Source organism: Electrona antarctica (assembly GCF_951216825.1).
Source record: "Electrona antarctica genome assembly, chromosome: 4".
NCBI classification, from domain to species: domain Eukaryota; kingdom Metazoa; phylum Chordata; class Actinopteri; order Myctophiformes; family Myctophidae; genus Electrona; species Electrona antarctica.
Window position 1 is genome coordinate 30938539 of NC_136809.1, and position 20829 is coordinate 30959367.

The 20829-nt window shown below is 42.2% G+C and overlaps 4 protein-coding genes across 9 annotated transcripts in view; 3 read left to right on the top strand and 1 right to left on the bottom strand.

Annotated features, from left to right (window-relative positions):
• Positions 1 to 352: 352 nt before the first annotated feature.
• mri1 (methylthioribose-1-phosphate isomerase 1) lies at positions 353 to 11696 on the top strand. 2 transcript variants are annotated; one of them, XM_079498908.1, is made up of 6 exons: positions 353 to 1158; positions 2395 to 2618; positions 3263 to 3321; positions 4298 to 4474; positions 4598 to 4822; positions 5554 to 11696. In XM_079498908.1, exons 1-6 carry the CDS (start codon positions 1027 to 1029, stop codon positions 5685 to 5687), a joined length of 951 nt encoding a protein of 316 aa, XP_079355034.1. In that variant the 5' UTR covers positions 353 to 1026; the 3' UTR covers positions 5688 to 11696. The 2 variants fall into 2 exon arrangements, with proteins under 2 accessions (XP_079355034.1, XP_079355033.1); XM_079498907.1 differs by having other exon boundaries at positions 442 to 1158; positions 3263 to 3432.
• Positions 11697 to 12516: 820 nt separating this feature from the next.
• cUnh19orf53 (chromosome Un C19orf53 homolog) lies at positions 12517 to 15670 on the top strand. The gene is made up of 3 exons (XM_079500227.1): positions 12517 to 12679; positions 15149 to 15204; positions 15314 to 15670. Exons 1-3 carry the CDS (start codon positions 12556 to 12558, stop codon positions 15458 to 15460), a joined length of 327 nt encoding a protein of 108 aa, XP_079356353.1. The 5' UTR covers positions 12517 to 12555; the 3' UTR covers positions 15461 to 15670.
• A 148-nt stretch (positions 15671 to 15818) lies between these two features.
• Positions 15819 to 18190, bottom strand: LOC306922544 (regulator of G-protein signaling 5). Its single transcript, XM_079500226.1, has 5 exons — positions 18099 to 18190; positions 17907 to 17999; positions 17763 to 17815; positions 17097 to 17260; positions 15819 to 16913 (listed from the first exon to the last, which is right to left on the bottom strand). Exons 1-5 carry the CDS (start codon positions 18140 to 18142, stop codon positions 16743 to 16745), a joined length of 525 nt encoding a protein of 174 aa, XP_079356352.1. The 5' UTR covers positions 18143 to 18190; the 3' UTR covers positions 15819 to 16742.
• Positions 18191 to 18897: 707 nt separating this feature from the next.
• slc25a23a (solute carrier family 25 member 23a) overlaps positions 18898 to 20829 on the top strand; it is a 10738-nt gene continuing 8806 nt past the window's right edge. Inside the window, exons 1-2 of one of the 5 annotated variants that reach the window (XM_079499227.1) lie at positions 18898 to 19187; positions 19737 to 19971. In XM_079499227.1, the coding sequence (XP_079355353.1) occupies positions 19768 to 19971 (204 nt within the window). In that variant the 5' untranslated portion in view covers positions 18898 to 19187; positions 19737 to 19767. The other 4 variants (XM_079499228.1, XM_079499224.1, XM_079499226.1 and 1 more) reach the window with 4 other exon arrangements.

The window sequence follows — 20829 nt, forward strand, 5'->3', positions numbered from 1 at the left end:
GAACAATAGCCCCATTCGCTTTTGTAGAGGCCATGCATGCTCTGTTGTTGGGGGGAATCTCCAGGCTTTGCTGTTATGCTAATAATTTATCTGAAAGGAAAGAAGAATAGAGGGGGAGGGGTAAAGTCTAGAACCCATAGCCGGAATGGACGAACCGTCACAATGATTGGCCGGCAAGGCAACCAGTCGCACTCGGATTATAGCTGCCAGCGTGATTGATTCCCCATGTGGCGTGTAGTAGGCTAGTGTATAATAAAGGTGTAAACTCGAATTTATTACACAACAATACACACACTTCCTTTTCATTACGATAGCGTTATGGACCGGTCTGAGGTGGGCAACATCTTTCTCTTAAAATGATTTGAAGGAAATGTTAATTAAGTTTATTTTTTTTACTCCACGTCCGTGCTATCTGACGCGATTGACCATTGGGGCAATGGGATTTGGAATGTCAAAAAGGGTGCGTTCGGAAATGCGCACCGGGAGCGCACTCGTTTATTAGTTTGCATTGCACTGTGCGCTCAGTTTCCGAACGCGCGTTAACGCTTGCCTTATTTACAAGCATCGTGACGTGTTTTTTTTAATTATTTTACCAGTGATACAGATACATATTAGCCAGCCTTATCCCTTATATAATATACAGTATAAGAAACTGTATAAAATTGAGATTGGAGAATGCGCGAGAGGGAGGTGGGCGTGAACAGTGCAGGGAGGGCTTCCTGTTGAAAGATAACACGTGGTTCCGTAGCTGCTGCTGCTCTACTGTATTCAGTCGGTGTGGAAACGAACCCATCTCTATTCTTCCTCTCATCCACACGACCAGCTATCTACTATAGCGTTCATTCTCCCCCCTTTTTATTCATCCCCACCCACACCCCCTGTCGCTCCGTTCCGTTCCACCTTCCCTTTCCTTTCTCTACCGCTGACAACCACCAGGCCGTGGTCGAGACGACGTGTGTGTGTGTCAGTGTGTGTGGGGGGAGTGTGTGCAAATCACATCGCATCCACCATCTCCTTGTTCGGGTCATGACGCTCGAAGCGATCCGCTACCGGGCCGGATCTCTGCAGATCATCAACCAGCTGCTGCTGCCGCAACAGACTGTGTTCGAAGAGGTTCACTCGGTCCAGGACGGATATGATGCCATCAAGTCCATGAAGGTAAGGAGCTGGGAGATGAGATCCTTTTCTCCTCCTCCGGCTCCCCCTTTATCCCTTCTCACACTCTTGAGTCTTTCTTTAACCCCCTCCGCTGCATGTGATCTATGTAACGTTTGCGTCTTTATGTATGTTGCCGTTGTTTATAAACGGTGTATTTGCCAGACTGTCAAATGGGTACATTCTCAACAGAACTCAATCTTTTGTGCTCCTGTTGGCCGCATATCATTCATATCGCTGGATTCCTCGGCCGCCTGGTCGGGCTCGTTATTGATGGGCAGTGGGCACCGTCCAGTGGTCCCGGCGGCCTGTATTTGTTTTGAATGCATCTGCGGCACCCTATTTTGGGTGTCTGTCTTCTTCTCGCCCAACGGCGCGTGGATTCTCAGGCCCGGGATGGAATATTTAAGCAATTGAATGGTCTCGACTCTCGATGCTGCCTCAACGAACCGTATCTGCTCCTATTGCCCAATTAATGGGCATCCCAAAAAATATGACCTGGCGTGGCTCAGCCCATGATTATTCATTTATAGTTTTCGCATTATGATCATGATGTTCAAGCACGACAAGCCGGGTATCTGCACACAACCATCCACCCATGTAATGTATCGTCCCTCGTTCACTGGGAGAGATTGATGAATTATTAATGATCTTTACCAGGGTTTTTGTTCGCTTTGGTTCTGCTGTTCCGTTCTTCTTCTTTTTTTTTTACTCCTTAACACGATTTCTCTCGCTCTCTGCGATGTACCCCTTTCACAGAAAGGTGTTCTTGATAATGGAATATTCTTATTATTATTATTTCGTTTTGGGAAAGAACATTTAAAAATGTGCTCCCCCTGGGGTTACATCAGATATACAGCACCACACACATTTGGCATGGTGTCAGAAGTGATGGAATGTACCGTAAGTAGAAAGGATGATGTCATGATAATAGTGCCTCCTGGGAGAGAAAAATGATTCTCAACCAGAGATGATATCATTTGCTCTATGTGTCTGTTTCACTGCCAGTGTCTGTGGTGTTCTCAAGCCACTTATGACAACTGTTGGTTCATCATTGTTGCATCAGTGCTTCCTTCCTAGATCTCACATCTCGGAAGCAAGGATGAACACACACACGGACACACACCAATATCCATGATGTGAAAACCAGGAAGAAAGCCACACTAAAATAGAATGAAACCACTGTGGGAAAGGACAACCTGACAATGAGTGACAAGTTGTCTCTCCCCCCTTTTCTAGGTGCGAGGTGCCCCCGCCATTGCCATCGTGGGTTGTCTCAGCCTGGCAGTGGAGCTGACTGCGGGTGCCGGCGGTGACGACCCTGTGAGCTTCATCAGAGAGTCCCTGTGCCACCTGACCTCAGCCCGGCCTACTGCTGTCAACATGGGCCGTGCTGCCCGCGAGCTGATGGAGTTTGCAGAGAATGAAAGCATGGAGAAGAACTCTGAACAGCTCCGGGAGAGGTAGGCAGAGAGAGAGAGAAAAATGGGTCAATGAAAAGAAAAGACAGGAGTAAAATCTTCAGAATTTAAATGTTCCACAGTCAGGAACATAAAGGGTGAGGAGAAAAAAACACATGTTTATGAATATAGCTGAGGAAAGATGGTCTGGATATAGAGAAACAAGTAGCTACTAGCTAGCCATGCTGTAAGTAAATAGATGCAAGTTGATGACTGATGTTGTATACTTAAGGTAGGATAAGTGCTTTTCGTTGATTAAACTAAGTGTTAAATAGCTCAATATTCTGATAATATACATTGTTAGAAGGAAAATACATCGCATGGATGCAAGTGTTTGGGCAGTAACATGGGTCTCTCCAGCTCAGCTCTTTAAAACTTAAAATGCATTTTCAGGATACCAATAATGTATCCAATCAGGATAGATAACTCGGGGCAGAATACAGATTAAACAAGTAAAATTGGAAGTGATGTTGCAAAGAAATGAAAATGTGTTTTCTGTTATCAAAGAGCTGGAGAGACGGGGAGATTCCTGTTACTGAACAAACGCTCTAGCAATGCATACTATCAGAATATAGTGCTTTAACTTTTAACCAAAATACATCACTTACCCTTAAGTCCACAGTGACACACAAAACATCTTCCCACAGTGTAATTGCTTGGATCGAAGATATGCTGGAACGTGATGTCAATGACAACAGGAAAATTGGTAACTATGGTGCCCAGCACATCCTGTCTGGTGTCCCCAGGGATTCTGTAACCATCCTTACGCACTGCAACACTGGCTCGCTCGCTACCGCCGGATACGGGACTGCATTGGGTAAGGCTGGATCGAGTGTTAGAGTGCATGCATATGTATGCACATGTTCATGCGAAATATCACCTGTTGAAACTATTGAATGATGGTCTGTGATTCATTCCATTCCAGTAAGAAATTTAACTTTTGGGGACTTTAATGCAGAATTCATCAAATGCACACTGAAGAAAAGTGAATGAAGTGACTGTAGGCTCACTCAAGGAATCTACACCCACCCACAGGGCGGTTAGATCACAGTTTTATTTCTACATAAAGTTTGTGTAGGCATGTTTCTAGAAGAAAAGAAATAAACCGCAATTATTAACACTATAGGCCTACTTTCGAATATGTCAACCTCACACATCACAAATCACATATTTACAGTAATTCACCTGTGTAGGCTTCGTCATGAACAAACATTAGCAGTGATGTCAAACATAAGCATGAAAAATATCCACCACTTGGATTATACTGTGAGTTTAGATTTGCTATTAAACTTTAAGTATTTTCACATTATTCTTAATTAATTGTAAAGGAATGCGAGAAAACACAAAATATATGATAAATTAAATTCCTCACAGGGTGAATAACTTATGGGGAAAAAAACTATATTTTAAAGTATTCCTTTGACTTTAATACTGACCTTTTTTAGAATTACTATTAATCTGTGTTTACGTGTGCAAACACCTGTGGGTTGTGTATACACAATGTAATATACAGTGTGAGTGAGAGAGAGATTGTTGAGACACTGATTAGTTCTTTGTCTTGATGAAGACATGAGTCCCAACATTGGCAGTAGCCCAAATACATTTTTTTGCTGGAGTTTATTACTATTTCCCCCCCCCCTTTAATTAATGCAACAGTAACCAGGACTGTGGTTGTGTTACAGGTGTGGTGCGTAGCCTACATGCGCTGAGCAGGCTGAAGCGTGTATACTGTACAGAGACCAGGCCGTACAACCAAGGCGCCAGACTGACGGCTTACGAGGCTGTGGCTGAAGGATTCCCAGCTACACTCATAACAGACAGCATGGCCGCCATAACCATGAGAGAGAGAGGCATCACAGGTATGTTGATTCCTCTATTCTCTTCTCCTTATTTTCCCTTTTTTTTCTTTTTTCATTTTTTACACCATTCTCACATGTTCATCTCTCTTCTTCAACCAACCTGTGCTTTTCTTTTTCTCTCAGCTGTAGTGGTGGGGGCTGACAGGGTTGTTGCCAATGGTGACACAGCCAACAAGGTGGGCACATACCAGTTGGCCATCACTGCCAAGCACCATGGGATTCCTTTCTATGTGGCAGCACCCAGCACATCCTGTGACTTGAGTCTGGAGAGTGGCAGGGATATTGTCATTGAAGTGCGCCCCTCTGAGGAGCTCACCAGCATCAATGGAATCCCCATTGCTGCTCCAGGTATATAATAGTGTTGTGCATTAGTGAGTTTGTACAATTTTTATGTCATGGTGTTAAAAGGGCCAACAGTCTAAAAAAAGGTTCGACTATAGGTTCTTTAATTTATTATGCACACATAAGCTATTCAGATCGGGTAAACGGTGCACAGTATTCAGGCCATTCACCACAAATAAGCATGTTTTCATTTATTGAAATGCGAGTGTATGTGTTATGTGTTTGTTCTGGATCGTCTGCCTTGCATTTGGAGTGCTGGATCACTGAATAAAACAAAAAAGTGGAAAAACCCACCCAGTGGAGTGAACACGGGATGCATCTGTCCCGTGCCTATCACTGCCAGGTGATAGTTCACCAATACGGAACCCGACGTGTCATTCTTCATGCTAGTGCATGCGCATCAACTGCGTCAACTTTTCTGTCCACTAAAGCAGAGACGACTGTATGCATAAAATGAAACCTTAAAGTTCAAAACAAAAAGTTATATGAAATTAGAGCTATGTGAAAAGAGATTCCAACTACCCGGAACAGAACTCACAGAGGACGTACGTCCTGGGTGAGTTTTTGAAAGCTGATTGAGCCGTGTCGTGTGATCTCCAATTAGACAAAGAGGTGCTCTGTGACATCACTGTAATTAAAGCACACTGGTTTAATGAGACCACAGGCCCTGTGTGCGTGTGTGTGTTAGTGTGTGAGATAAGCGATGCGAGTCATTCTATAATGCTTCTGCTCTGCAGGTATTGAGGTGTGGAACCCAGCATTTGATGTGACCCCCCATCAGCTAATCACAGGAGGAATCATCACAGAGTTAGGAGTCTTCCTGCCATCCGAGCTTCAGGCAGCACTCACTGGCCGCCTCACCGCTCTCTAGTTCCACTCAGCCTCCCCTGCTGGTCCATGTGCGCTACTGCACCTTAAAGTGATCAAACGTCCCCCACTCATAGTCCCTCACAGAGCTCACACACACAGACATGGCGGTGACGGAAATCATGTTACCGTAGTACAGTGGTTCTCAATCTATATAATTTCAAGGACCCACATGGTCCCGTACGGGTCCATTTGGTTGGAGCCCTGTCAAGGTACCCAGAGGGTCCCTGGACCCCACTTTAAGAACCACTGCCGTAGTATTGCTACTTTACTACATTGGTGAGTCATTGTTACATGTCCATGCACAGATATCAGTTGCGCACATATACTGTACAAATCACATTTGACAGTCTTAGACACACACACACACACACACACACACACACACACACACACACACACACACACACAGACAGACAGATGCACACTGCAGGGACTCAAGCAGAGACACACGTACACTATTTGTCCTTTCCTCTCCTCTTCCCTTCTTTTTTCTATGGTCTCTTCCGCTCTCATCACATACAAAGGCAATGCTCATTCTGTCTCATTATCTCTTTCTCTCATGCTTTCTTTCAATGTCTTCTGCAATGATGCATAGTGCTCAGCTTGACACATTCCCAATTTATAATTACATGAAACGCCGGCAAACGGCTACAGATGGGATTATTTCTTACAAAAGTGTCAATAAAGTTATGGCCTTGTGTCCAAAAACAGACCTGCATGAGCTTGTAGATCTGCTACTTTTGGCGCCCGACATCATATGATGGAATGTAAATTAAACATTCGAAGTCATGGTGCTTAAAGGGAGAAATAAGTGCTGCTACCTACTTGTAAATATATATAACCCTAAATGCTAGTGTGTGTACATATGTACAAAACTAACCCCTAAGTACTTAACGGTAGCATAATTCTAACCAAAATGTTTAATCCATTGAATTAAAAAAGAAAATGTTACATTAACATTTGTTTAAAATTTCTTTTGTGTAAAACTTTTATAAAAAAATTGTTAGCTTGTAGATTTGGGCAGCCGGAATTATAACCATATAATGAATTGTATTTCATTCCCACAATTTAATACTTCATAAAAAAAATGTGGGACAATTTCTTGATCAGTCCACCTGTCAGCTGAAGCCTATCATGAAATGTGGCGATATTTACCTGACATTTGTATCTTGGTGTTCCATATCATATTTTGCCATTCCATATAAATGTCCAACACTACTAAACTGAACACAATATGACACACAACCTAAAATGGGTAATTGGTGTTATTTTCATCAATGACAGCTTCTGAAATGTCAATTTGTATCTACTATATTGTATTTCTGTAATAAGAGTCATAGGTATTTAGACTGGTGGCATTATTTCCATTCTGAACAGTCTGCTAGTAGATCGCTCTGACTGTATCTGGAAATGCTTTATGGCATCTGTCAGAAAGATGGTAATACTGATTGATTTCTGGATATTTTTGATACAGCAGCGGTGAAGCCATGCTATAGCTAAACGGTCACTGGATTGTTAAGTCTCTCAGGCCTGGGCTACACGTAAATGGATCTTTTTCAAAACGGATATTTTCGTCCTCCGTTTAAAAAACAAAGATATGTGTCCACACAAATGCATTGAACACTGGAGAGAATCACTGTAGTAGCAGGTTTCAATCGTAGGCTATATTTGATTTTATATTTACACTTACCAAATACATCTAAAATGTGAGTGGAAGTGGAACATGTTTCTTGCATTGTCTGTCAGCATGTCACTCTATGTACGTAAACCTCCAAATCCGGACACTCGACTTCTCTCCATATAATTTAAAAATATGATTCTGATTCATACACCCAATGATAGACACTTTATCATTGCTCTGGCAAGTCGAGTCCGCAACCAGTTGTGAGCTTGTAGAGTGGCTATTTTCGAGGTGTATAAATAAATGTCACGTTATAATGTAGGCTAATAAAGGACATATTCGGGAACAGCGTTCACGCGCGCACATGGTCGGCAGGCAGTGGGCACAGTGAACGGAATGCAGCCAAGGGTGCGCCCTTTATTACCTAAACAGGAGAGAAATGTGCACGGTGCGCTTTGTGACTGGACCACTGTATACTTTATTCTCATCCACCACGCTATTTGATGCGTTCACACCTCTCTCCATGACCATGACACTGAGAGCATGTCTATAGTCTATCCTTCTATCCGCAATGAACACGTCGTAGGGGATGTCACAATAGAAATGCATGATTTTCACATCCATGTGGCATACGCAGTGCGCTGGTGTAGCTGTCAGACAAACTTTACACACGAATAGTTTCACAGGGCTATGCACGCATCATCTGGCGGCCACCGCGGACTGGACCAGTAAGCTGCTATATTATTTATTATTGGATGCAGCAGGCTCGCTGCAGTTGATGCAACAATACGTTTTAAAGTTATTAACGGTGATATATAAACATGCGTTTTGAAAAAGATCCATAAATGTGTAGCCCAGGCATCAGACTAATTTGTCATGTTATCGGAGATTGACCATAAGCCCAACAGTATTCTCTGGTTTCATACCAGAGACCGTGTTCATGAAGAGAACTGAACAGGGTCCAGAGAGTAGCTCATCTGGTATGGGTCTTGAGGTGATGTGACCTGAACTGGTGATCATTTTAACAGTTCTCCTTTTCTGAGGCTTTCTGCATACATATCCAAATGTCTGTACATGCTCGCTGTACTGAATGTCCAAGGCCCAGCCTTGGGGGGGGGGGGGGGGGCTGCCTGCCTGCACTGCTCACTGCCTTACATAACCAGCAAGAACAGCACTAATGAAGCTCACAACATGGACTTCAGCTAGCAAATGTTGGTGTTGTAGTTCTGTCTGAACAACACACAAACAGGAGAGACTACAGTCCTTCCAATTTTAGCCTACCCACCAGTACCATTTTACCACACCTCTCTTAATAACTACACATCCTCCCCTTGTGGATTTTGACTGTTCAAAGGGGCATCGGCATCAAAAACCTGTATTAATATTCCATGTATTTTGTCATGTTCTAAGCCACTCTCAGGACCACTGCGGGGTCCAGAAAACACTAGATAGAAGCTTGATGTAAAAAAAATAAAAGGAAGAAGAATCTTTGAATTCTAGAATTCAAATATGTTAAATGTCATTGTCTGTCCCATATATTTGAATTGCGGTAAAAGAGAATCATTTCATTTTCCTCACCTTCTGCCCTTGACCTAAAATCTCCTTTCTCTCAAGACTGTCCTGTTACTCGTCACCCTACTTTCACAACAATGCTGTTAAATCACACACAAGGGTAGAATACACTTGTGTGTTGTTTGAGTTTATGTAGTTTTTTTTTTAAATATTATTTCTAAGAAATTTAAGAGAACCAGGGGAAGTTGGGAGTAAGGAATATGTAGCAACTGTTTGCCCATCAGACGTACAAATTATTTCTCTCTAAAGTCATGACGATAACTATTGGACTGTGATCTGTTTTCTTTTATTTCATTGTGATCATAGTGATTAAGCTGTTTAGTACGACACACTGGGGAGGCCTCCTCAACCATACACACTACCTCTCCATCTGCCCACACAGACTTCAAAGATATGAGCATACTATATCCGCTGATTATAAAATCATGGGCTGTGTCCAAAATCACTCATTCACTACTCTCTATTATTATTATTATTATTATTATACATTTACACCTTGAATGAGGTTTGGTGGACATTCCTGAATTAAAATGTAATAAAAAAATTTAAAATGTAATCGAGCTGCCTAAAATTAACCTTATTAGACCTGTGCCCGTCGGCCACCAGCCCACTTGGGAACGATGCAAGTTGGGAACCTAGTATGCAATACCCATTGTCATAGCACCCGTTTTAACAGTCCCTTTTTGTGCCCATATATGGAGATCTCTCTCTGTCTGCCTGCCTGTGTCTGAAAAGTGCAAACTGACTGTGAAAAGTGGACTGGTTAAGTAATCAAATGGCAGGTGTGGGGTTGCCATGGCAATCGATTGGCTCAATTACAGGTGAGGGGACTTTGGCTCCTTAGGTCCACTGGCAGAGCCTGACCAAAGCCTTTTGTGGCGGTTCTGGACAACCGTGTGTCTGACCGGCTCAAGGCTGGTCACTGCACTCCATGTGGTGGTGTGGAACGCGTGTGTCAAATTTGAAGTCGGTGGGGCGAACGGTTCTCAAGTTACTAGTTATTTATTTATTGTAAGATTAAGTTGAGTACACAGGTGGTATGCTTACCCTTTTTGTATCCCGATGTAGTCCAGTACTATTATGAAAAGGAAGGAGACAAGGGCGTAACCTTAATGGGGGTTGCCCATAAATCCGACCTCCCATTAGTCCGACCTATGTGGCCAGTTAAGACTGAGGTTAGGATTAGCAACCTACGTGGCCGGTTAAGACTGAGGTTATGGTTAGCGACCTACGTGGCCGGTTAAGACTGAGGTTAGGGTTTGGTATAGTGTTAGTAATCGGTCAGACTAACGGGATGTCAGAACAATGACATGTTACCGTCTCCTTGCAGCACTCTGCTTTTGATGTTGTTGCTGTTACCGTCCGCCGGCTCTCATTCCTGTGCACATGAGCAGCCATCAGCTGGGTGAAACTGGTCCAAGTGCTGCACATTTGGTATATCCATACCTTGTGCGTGACCGACGGGACATTTTCCCAAGCTGAATGAGTGGATGTGTAGACCAGTCTGACGCTACTCTTTTGGAATGCCAGGAGAGTCCACCAACTTGAGCATTTACACAGTATGGCTCAAAGGCTATATCTAACATAATCTGTCTGCTTCATCCAACAATACCGATATATTATAATATTCATCCAAGGCGCTTTACATAGATAAACACAATTGAGCGTCCTCGTTCTCTATTCAGAGCGCACTCTATCTCTGATGAGGAAAAGATGCACCAGCTGGCATACAGAAGTATGAGCGAGAAAGTCATTTAAATCTGGTCCGGGTTAGTCTCAAATATGATAAGATGACATTACATATCAGTAAAGCTTAGCATGTTTAAGACATGAAACAAGTCCTTATACTGTACATTGTTTTTCCCGTCTATTTTGCTTAGTGACTGGTGAACTCTTTAAACCAGTAATGGTCATGGTGACCCCACCACACACACAACTATTTTATGCTATGTTGATGAATTGAATTCATAGGACCACAATGGAATCAAGTCCTTTGGACTTTTTTGTGTTATCTTTTTAGTCTTCATATCTGACTGTACCTCGTGCTGTTTACGTTTATGACTAATGAAGTATTCAATCAATCAAAACCCCCTGCTGACTGAGTGGGGAGTGATTTTGGACAAAGCCATGCTCATCTTTATTATTAACCACATGAACCCTATTGTCCCTATGCATTGAGGTTGATCAGCTATTTTCGGCAAAGAGATTGAGTGTGTAGAGTGGGGTTGGGGTGGGGGGTCCATTTACAGGCCCCTGTGCCCTGACTGGGAGACCTCAGTCAACAAGTAATATAGGGTTTAAGTGGTTAATAAACTACAATAGAGTAGTGATATCTTGCACCCAAACCTAAAGAGATGGATTTGCCTAAGTAGTTTAGATTCACACAAACTTAACAATCACAAGTTTCACAACACAATATTTTTAAACAATTGTATTGCCCATGGTGTCATAGTGTAATTAATTACATTATGGTGTTCTGCCAACTTCCCCTTAAAAGGTAGCCTACAATAAATGGCTAATAATGAGATGCCAAAATGATTGGTGCTCGTTGTCACTTTCTACCCACATCTGACCCAACCCACCTGCTTGTGTTCTAGCCATTGATTACTGTGACCTTGGGAGGAGTGTTGTTCAGAGGGCCTCTTTAAGTGCAAGTATGTTCTTCTTGATAATCATTTAATCTGGTTTAGTTTTGTAACGTGGAGATAGTTCAAACTGGATGTTTTTATATACATGTATATGAATATAATGCTGTAAAGTGCAGTCATGAATCAAGAGATTTCTCTTTCACAGTACAATAAAGAGGGAATAAAGCCACTGATCCAAATTGTCTTTATTTCTCCCAAGGTGGATTGATTTGATTCAGTCAGAATTGTAATAGTGTTACGTGTCCCCTTTATCTGTCTTGACTATTTTACTTTTTATTTTCTCTTTATTTTACCAGTTCCACCATTTCCTACTTATTTTACCTGACTTTATCTCAAAATTACAGAATGTATCAGTTCCTATTTCTGTCCTGATGGTGGCCCCAGCGTTACATAGAGCGTTTAAAATGAAGACGATCTGTATCCGGGTCAAAGGAACCAGGCATACGCTAAAAGCGTGATTTCTTTCTACGTACGCTTTAAGACATAGACCCGCCCTTGGTGACGCCCCGCGTCATAATCATGACATGATTCATGACGGTGAAGTTATGTTATGAGTCTTTATGACAAAGTCAATAACAGTATCCATAAGAAAGCACGCTAGAGATGTCAACATAAACATTAAACATTATTGTACTTTAAAAAGGGACTTTGTTATACTATTCACTTCAGCTTTATCCTTTGTAGTATTAGACAGAATACGGACACACTGTATTTATTAGAACACCCAACATTGTGATCAAATCACAATTCAATCAAAGCAAACCGCATAAACAATATTCGTTTGCCTTTAATTCTGGAGCGTCATCTGTAACTTTAGAATACTGCGCCTATCGCCTGTCATCATACTCTATGGTCATCATCTGTCACAGGGCGCCGCCATCTCTGACTGTTTCTGACATTGACAACAACGAGCTCTGGCCAATCAGACGCGCGGGGCGTCACCAAGGGCGGGTCTATGTCTTAAACATAGTCTTAAAGCGTACGTAGAAAGAAATCACGCTGCGTGCAAGGCAAAGGACATCCCAGGCATGCATTGCATGCACGCACATTTCCAAATAAACATGGCACAAGGTAAACAGAAGTTCAAATCGCAGCGCCCTGGGACATCAAAGAACCCCACACAAAACAAACCGAAGGGACCCAGGAAAGGAGGTAATGTATTAAATGGCTATGATTAAAAAAAGAAACATCTTCCCATTAAGACAACAGCAATAAATAGTACGTGTGTGTGGTCGTAGCATCGGGTAGTACTCGTAGCATTACGGCTCATTGTCGAGTTGCTTTAATTTGCTTTTTTGTAAGTGGTAACTAAAATAATAAAACACCCTACACTGTCTTCACTTGCAGCGCAATAAAGGAAATGTTTAACAACGTGTGGTAGGTCTTTGACCGAAACGTGCTTACTGCTAACTCATTAAACGTTTTCTTTAATTTTAAGCAGTCCAAGTTAGTATACTTGCCAGCCCATAGTAACCTGACTCCGCCAGATGGGGCAGCAGAGAGTACACTGGGTTCCCGGAAGCTAGTTTTTTATTCCTAGGATAGCTCAGGTTTAGGAGCGCTCGTTTTACCCCTCCGCCACATCTTTTACTACCGCGGATTTTTTAATAGTTTTTGGATTAAGGTTGGTGAGGGGTACGTTAATAGTTTTTGGATTAAGGTTGGTGAGGGGTGCGTTGCTCCCCTGCTTGCGGTTATGTTTAGGTTAGAGTTAGAGATAGGGTTAGTACTAGTCATAGAGTACTAGTAGGCATAAACACTTGTGTGCGGTCCAAAACACAGCCCAGCGCTTCCTACTCCACTGACAACCAATCACAGCGCTCCAAATTCCCTCCCATCATAGGAATAAAAAACTCGCTTCCCGGAACCCAGTGTACTATCCCATTGAGAACTATCCCATTGAGTTAGAATGAGCACTTCCGCATTCCATTGTTACAATGGTAGTCAACACTAGTGTCGCCACTCTCTTACTATATTACTCTGATGTGACCATGCCATTAACAACCTATAGAAGGGGGGAAATCAGCATGCTTTATGTATTGACGCCGGGGCGACAGCTAATCTTCCTGGGGTCCATATAAAATACATACAAAAAGTACATAAATACATATTTACAAATGCATTCAACAAGATTAAATACATAATTACAATTTATTCTATAAAATTAAATAACATAATAAGAATTACATTCCGGTCATGTGGTCAGCTGTAATAAGTGTTCCTTTAAAGCATATTTGAAAGATAATTTATTTTGTGTTATATTAATGTGAGGTGGTAACATGTTCCAAAAAGATATTGATCGATACATCACTGTTTGTTTAAGGAGGTTATTTTTGGAGCAGGGAGTGTTATGTCTGTCACTTGATTTTAATAACTGTTTGAAGAAGTAATCTGGTGTTTGATTTGAAATTATGTTTCTAACAAACATGAGGACAAAACATGAGGACACTGCAATGGAGTTTGTTTTTAACAGATAACCAGGACAGGCGTTTATGCATATATTCAATATTTGTGCGAGTAGAACAATGAAGTGCCAGTCTAGCAGCTCGGTTCTGAACAAGTTGTAGTTTGTTCAGGTCTGCTTGAGTCGCTGCTGACCATACAACCGGACAATAATAAAGGTGACAAAACATGTGACGTGACAAAGCATGTGACGTGTCAAGCTAAAACAGACATACCGGTAGCCACTTTAGCCCAATGATAGCCAATGCCTGCATATAGTGCCGATATAAGTGCTCAACGACGCCTTCCCGACCGTTTCTGAATATCAAGCAGGGTTGATATTTGGCTCTGTCGCCGACTGGACATCGTACAGTATGAAATGGGTTGCGATCGCGTCCAGAGAAGTCCTGTATTACAGCCACTGAGAGCACAGGACAGCTGTGCTCACTGACTGTCTGTCGTGTCGACTGTATCGATAGATGATCAGATGATAATATATATATACCTTTTATTCTTTGGGTAAATCCCTGTCCTGTGTCGTACTAGCAAGCTATATTAGCCCAATGTTGCTGTTAAATAGTCTATAAAACCAACTCATTTCACTTGAATAATGTTGATAAAACCGCATCGGAGCAAACTTTTGGCCTGTGTGTGTGGGTTTTTATTTTATTTCATGAAAATCAAGATTTAACGGCATGTCTCGCTGCAGCCCACGTAGGCTACACGCTGCCTGTAACAAACATTTCGCTGTGTGGCATGCACGGATGACGGATTCAGAGAGCGAGGTGTCTGTGTCGGTCTCGCTTGTATCACGGCATCCTGCACGTGCGTGAGATGAGTCAAAATGAATTGGAATAAAAAACAAATTATGTAGCCTATATCGGGTCTGGATCGCATCTTGGTGAACTCTTGCAGTGTGTGATGCCTAGTCGGTGACCAATCGTTTAGTGTGAAAGCCACAACGATATAATGTCGATTTAAACAAAAAGACTTCTGTAGTGTGAAATACATAACGATCTGATGACTCGCCGACAACATAAGTAACCATAGACTGCGCCCGGTATGTAACTCACAGGACCCACCTGCTAATGTCCATTTGCCACGGTTTCCTAAGGTTTGTGTCCACGGATAATATATCACACGACTGATTTCTATCCAATTTGTGCTTCTACTCAACAGGGAGGACAATTGCACCTAAAAAGACACAAGTGGTCCAGCAACAGAAACTGAAGAAGGTAAGATAGTGAGGCAAAGTGATTCAGTCAGATGGAAAGGTTTGAGAACTAATGTTAATCAGACTGGATGACTCCTCATTAACATGTCCACCTCTGTTCTTCCTTCAAGGTCCTCGAAGTAGCGATCAGGAAAAACATTGAGCTGGAGGTAACTCAGAAGGCCAGTCCCCACCTCCATAAGCGCCTCAGTGTACTCAAATGCCCAGACATTAAGGCCCCCCCTGGATTCCCCCGTCCAGCTACCAGCTCCAAATAAATGGACTGTGAGATGATTCCACTTCACCAGAGGGCACCTAATGGAGATTTTGACCTGTTGGACTGGTTGTTGCTTTCACCTTGCAGGAGTGCACCTCAGTGGCCACCTCGGAAGAGCTTAGTTTCACTTTGGTGGCATTCTATCAACATTTGTATTTTTTTTGTATGAAAACCATGTACAGAAAATGACCAAATACAAAAGTGAGATTAATATGGAGTTTGTGTTTTTTATTTTGTGTTTACATGTATGTGTAGCCTGCATAACTATTATTTCCGGTTAATCGGTTAATCCTCCTTTTATATCAACTTTGTGTTTACCCATGATATTTTGCTGTAGTATGTCTCACGGTCATCTTCGCTGTCGGTCAAGGACCAGGCCTGACATGCTCTGACTGGCCACATAACACACAACAGTTTTCAACCAATTTGGTCATAATGTTACTCACCAATTGGTATCACTCAGTGAAAATAACATATGCGATCAATAGACAATATCAGTTATTTTCACTATGAATTTCTGTACCAAAAATTATAAATTAAGTTTAAGCCAATACATCCCTTTAATGAGGTATTTATTTGATAAGTTTTAAATATTACAAGTTATGAAGTTCAAAGCTTTATAATTAAATTGTAATTAGAATAACCACATTAATATTGTTGCGATGACTGCAATCCTTCCTGCACAGCTAACACAGAACGTCTGTCCCTCCTTTCATTATGACAAAAAAATAAAGCGTTGTCATAAGGGGTAAGGCGATACGCAATATAGGGCCCTATACTCTTCACCCTCGACTACCGATTCTTTTCTTTTTTGCAGTAGTCCGAAAACTCGCCTCTTCAAACTGAACCCCTATCACTCATGCCTTGTGTCACTTTTCGTTTACTATTTTTGAGTTGCTAGTTATACTTGGCATATGTATATTGGTTACTTGTTCACATGTGTTATGTATGTTGTGTAGGTAGACATACTGTATATTTGCTTGTTTACAAATGTATGTTACATTTTACATGTATGTTGCACTTTGTAAGTTGCTCTGGATCAAATTTGTAATTGTAAATTGTAGAATACTATAGTTATTAGTGACTGTCTTTTTATCCAGACAACTTTAGAGCATGCAATACTGTTTGTCTGTTTACATTGCCCAAGAACAATTCTACCATATATTGTATAAAACAATACTTGATACACAGATTATAAAGCACAATCAAAATGTCGAGTAATACATAAGCACTTATAATGCATATCTATGATAATAAACGGTTATGTTGATATTTCTTGGAAGTTATAATAAGGCCTTGGTTGCTTCCATGCAGTGAGAGGAGCGTAGGAAACGAGGGAAGGAGTCTTTGGCCATTAAAGTGTAGATCCTCTGCTGTGCATCGTTGAAGGTGTCCACTGCCAGAGAATCCATCATACCTAGCAGAGTCTCGCGGGACTCTGCGTCCAAGTTCACCTGAGAACAATCACTATGTTTATACTTTAACAGTAGTAAAGTCTACTGATTATCTGGATTGCTACAACTCCGTTCTTGCACAAGCTATGTACATTATTGATGAAAGCTACATTATTACGATAGCAAGTTGCCCCACTACAGTACATGCAGGAGACCAATACTTGGTCAAGATTAAACACCAACCTCCTGTGGGGCATCAGGGTTGATGAACTGGCTGTAGATGCTGCTGGCCTTGGCCCTCTGCAGATGTGAGGGGGAAACCCTGTAGTCTTCACATGCCAGCCAGAATTCCAGGTTCTCCTCACTGAACTCTGAGCGTAGGAAACCACGGAATACCTGTAGACCACCTAGACCGGAGGCGGAGGGATGGGGCAAGCAGGGAAGACCAACACAAGAACAAAATAATGTCTATGAATTGATTGCACAGGGCCTAAATGCAAACAAGACCGCAACTTTTTTTGGTGCTAAGTGTTTCACTGTACTCAGTTGCTGTTTGTACATTTCTGTCAATTCAATCAATCAAACTGTGGAGATAATGAGAATAAATCAGGGATGAGGAGGTACAGTAATGTGTGAAATTGGAATCATTTGGAGTGTAAAGGAAAAGACTGTCGTCAATTTGATTAAGATGACAACTTTGATCTACTGATTTTGCTGAATTTTGTTGCAAGCTGTCAGACTGAGCAACAGAGGCCCTTGTTGGCAGGTTTGACTTTCACTAATACCAACCATGCAAAAGAAAAGAAAAAAAACTTAAATAGCAATAGCACCCACCTAGTCTCACTAATACAGGCGGGAATGAGCCTGCAAATAAAAAAGGAAGCTATTTTCAAAGAGAAATGTTCTTACCCTCATTGTTTAAAAGAGATTCAAGATCCTGAAGGACTTTGTCTTCCTGAGACCTGACAGAAAAAGAGCCATGCAGCAGTGACTATGTTATGGCAGCTACACAGCAAAAATCAGTGTCAAAAATGGATCTTCCAGCAAGCTTACTTGTGGTGTCTGTGGTGAATCCATTGGTGTCTGTGATGTGTCCACTCCTGTTTTTCAGCAAGGTGACTTAACTTCACTCGCATCCCTTTTGCTCTGAAAAAAGCATCACAAAATCACAAATAACATAGATAACAGTTAATTGTTTAAAACTTTTAAAACGTAATAAACACCCATATGATGTTCCATACACACTTTTCTAGGCATGAAGAAGGCAGAGAAGCCAAACCCTTGCACATGTTGTATTGAGAACTGTGAAAGTCACAACAGAAGGAAATGAAGAAACACTGTTGTAACAACTGCAGCTTCTTCTGCCAACCAACCTCCCAGACTATATATGCACGTTTATCTGGTATGTCAATCTACCAGTAGATGAGATGAGGAGTTAGTTAAATGTGTAGGCCTACGTGCTTGGTTGGGCGCAATGTACCGAGACGGTGAGACGGTCCTCTGTGCTGGATCTGTTAACAGGTGGCAAAACAATCGAAACAAACTAAGGAAATTAAACCGAGGGCAATTTGTCTGTGTGTGTGGTCAGGGATGAAGAAGAGCACTCTGTACAGTCTATCAACAATTTATAATCTATCCTGGTCTGGAGCAGATGTTTGCACAAAAGAGTGATTTGATAACAATCGAACAGGTGGGCTATTGCAGGCAGCTACATCACTCAACGAATCACCTTTTGGAGAAAGAATGAGACGGAGTTGGTGCGGTATATGCGCGTGTGTTATTGCAGTAACGTTTATAGCTTTTCATTTGAACAAATAGGCCTTTAGACCTGATTAAACGTATCACGGAGAACAGATAGTCTTTCTGGACTTATGTCAGAGCTTGATGAACCGAACAGCAAAGGCGCGTCTCCATTTAACTCAATGGTCGCGCGACTCGCGCCGTCGCCCTTACTTTGAATGTGCTCGTTACAGTGCAGTGCTGTGCAGTGAGTAGGTTACACGACTCTGTGAAGTGAACCATTATGAAACAAACTAGGCAGCGCCTACTGTTTGTTTCATAATGGACTAATACTGTCTAGGCTACATTAATTAATAAGTAGTCCAGACTGTCCAGGACTCATAGCTACCAGGGTACGGCATGCCTTTATTTTATTTTTTCTAAAGAAAATCACTCGTGTAATGTTTCGTCTGGCAGCCACCTTAAAAGGCGCAGACTCAAAAACAGGCTTGCGTAAGGAGGAACCAGTGGAGGACACGCGAAGAACCAAGGACACTGTGGATAATGTGGCATTCGGGATGTTCTCTCACTTAAACCCTGACCTATCGTTTCGTTGTAAGTGGCTTATGTAGCATGTATCGTATGGAGCTACAAAGGATTCTCCCCAACGATGCGTTATGATGTGTGCATGTATCTGCTCTGCTCTGCCTGCCTTTTACGTGCGCCTGTTTGTCGCGGACACGGTGTGCGTGATCCTCCGCCTCTTGGCTCGACTTGCGGAATGAAGGGCGCTTTGGGTTGAACTATGCTATGAAGATCGGTACAATTATTACATATCTGGATTAAGGTTACGGACATCATTCATGAACCAACCTACTCAAACAGGGTTGTCTCGTCTCCTATAATGTAAGCTACTGTAGGCTACAGTACTAACATGGGTTGACTTTCTCGCTTCCTTGTTCACAAATAAGCAGAATATATTTTATTTTATATTTTAAATGATCTGTCATGATAATCTGACCGTTCTGAGCAGAGAGGAGACGAACCCCCAAACAGGCGCACAGACACGCGCAAAACTGTTTTTTTTTTTTAAAAGTCAGTTGCTATATGTCTGGGCACCGAAACAGAATAATTTTGGTCAAACCCTGAATTTCCCCCACACAGCCATCATCGGCCAACCCTAGCCGCCCGTGAGATGGGAGTCATGGGACCACTGGGGAATCGTTTCCCCTGCGCACGATGCCAGGCCAGCGGTGGCAGCGGTTCGGACCTAGAGAGGGCGAAAAGGTGGGCCGACCTGTTTGCGCAACTGGACCTCAATAAAGATGGACGAATAGACATCCATGAGCTGCGGACAGGGCTAGCTGCCCGGGGGCTGTCCCGGCGCTCTGTGGACAAGGTAAACCAGCACGCATGGCTTTATTAAACCCAACCTACTCTGCCATCGTGCCCTGGCCTGCTGCTGCAAGCCCACAATGTCAACTGGCACACGATGGCCGATAGCGCGCGTGCGTGATGAAGTCACATTCTGTGTGTGTGTATGTGTGTGTGTACAGTGTGTGTGTGTGTGTGTGTGTGTGTGTGTGTGTGTGTGTGTGTGTGTGTGTGTGTGTGTGTGTGTGTGTGTGTGTGTGTGTGTGTGTGTGTGTGTGTGTGTGCTTGGTAATCCATATCTTCTTCAAATTCACATTTTTTATTTTTTTATACAAGCAGCAATTTGAGGCTGCTTGTTCCCCTGGCAACAAGGGTCTATAACAGTAGGATATATCATATTCCAGCGATTAAAAAAAAAAAGAAGAAAAGAAAAGTAAAAAAGAAAGTACTGGTAGGTCTATGCTCAGATCTAAGGTAAAGATCTGTCTTGGTCTAGTCAAGTGCAACCAAAAACAGGCACCATGTGTCATGTACCTGCAAATACCAAGGTTCCTACAATAGGACACCTATTGTAACAACAATGGTCTGTAATGTATATAGCCTAACAGAATATTTTGACTTGAATCAATTACTTCGCTGCTTCTTTTTTAATTTATGCCCCCTAAAACATTGTGTACGCACTGTACGGTAATCAGTTGAGCCTTTGAGCATTTGGGTAACATCCAATGTGATATCCACTTCCTGCTCAACTGTCTGTCACCCAGGCAGCTTGTGTATTTATTTATTTTTAAATCAAAACCAAGCTCCAGAAATCGATCTGTTCTGATTCTGAATTCTCTTTATTGGGATGGCACAATAGTGTTCCATTTCTGCTTTACCGTAA

Bases quoted from the DNA above. Each gene is read 5' to 3' on its own strand.
- cUnh19orf53 (XM_079500227.1), top strand. From the start codon at position 12,556: ATGCATTGCATGCACGCACATTTCCAAATAAACATGGCACAAGGTAAA. The intron at 12,680-15,148 runs GTAATGTATTAA...TCTACTCAACAG, and splicing joins GAAGGGACCCAGGAAAGGAG to GGAGGACAATTGCACCTAAA. The intron at 15,205-15,313 runs GTAAGATAGTGA...TCTTCCTTCAAG, and splicing joins AGCAACAGAAACTGAAGAAG to GTCCTCGAAGTAGCGATCAG.
- LOC306922544 (XM_079500226.1), bottom strand. From the start codon at position 18,142: ATGTGCAAGGGTTTGGCTTCTCTGCCTTCTTCATGCCTAGAAAA. The intron at 17,816-17,906 runs GTAAGCTTGCTG...TTTTTCTGTCAG, and splicing joins ATTCACCACAGACACCACAA to GTCTCAGGAAGACAAAGTCC. The intron at 16,914-17,096 runs GTTGGTGTTTAA...GATTGTTCTCAG, and splicing joins ACCCTGATGCCCCACAGGAG to GTGAACTTGGACGCAGAGTC.
- mri1 (XM_079498907.1), top strand. From the start codon at position 1,027: ATGACGCTCGAAGCGATCCGCTACCGGGCCGGATCTCTGCAGATCATC. The intron at 3,433-4,297 runs GTAAGGCTGGAT...GTTGTGTTACAG, and splicing joins CGGATACGGGACTGCATTGG to GTGTGGTGCGTAGCCTACAT. The intron at 4,475-4,597 runs GTATGTTGATTC...TTTTTCTCTCAG, and splicing joins GAGAGAGAGAGGCATCACAG to CTGTAGTGGTGGGGGCTGAC.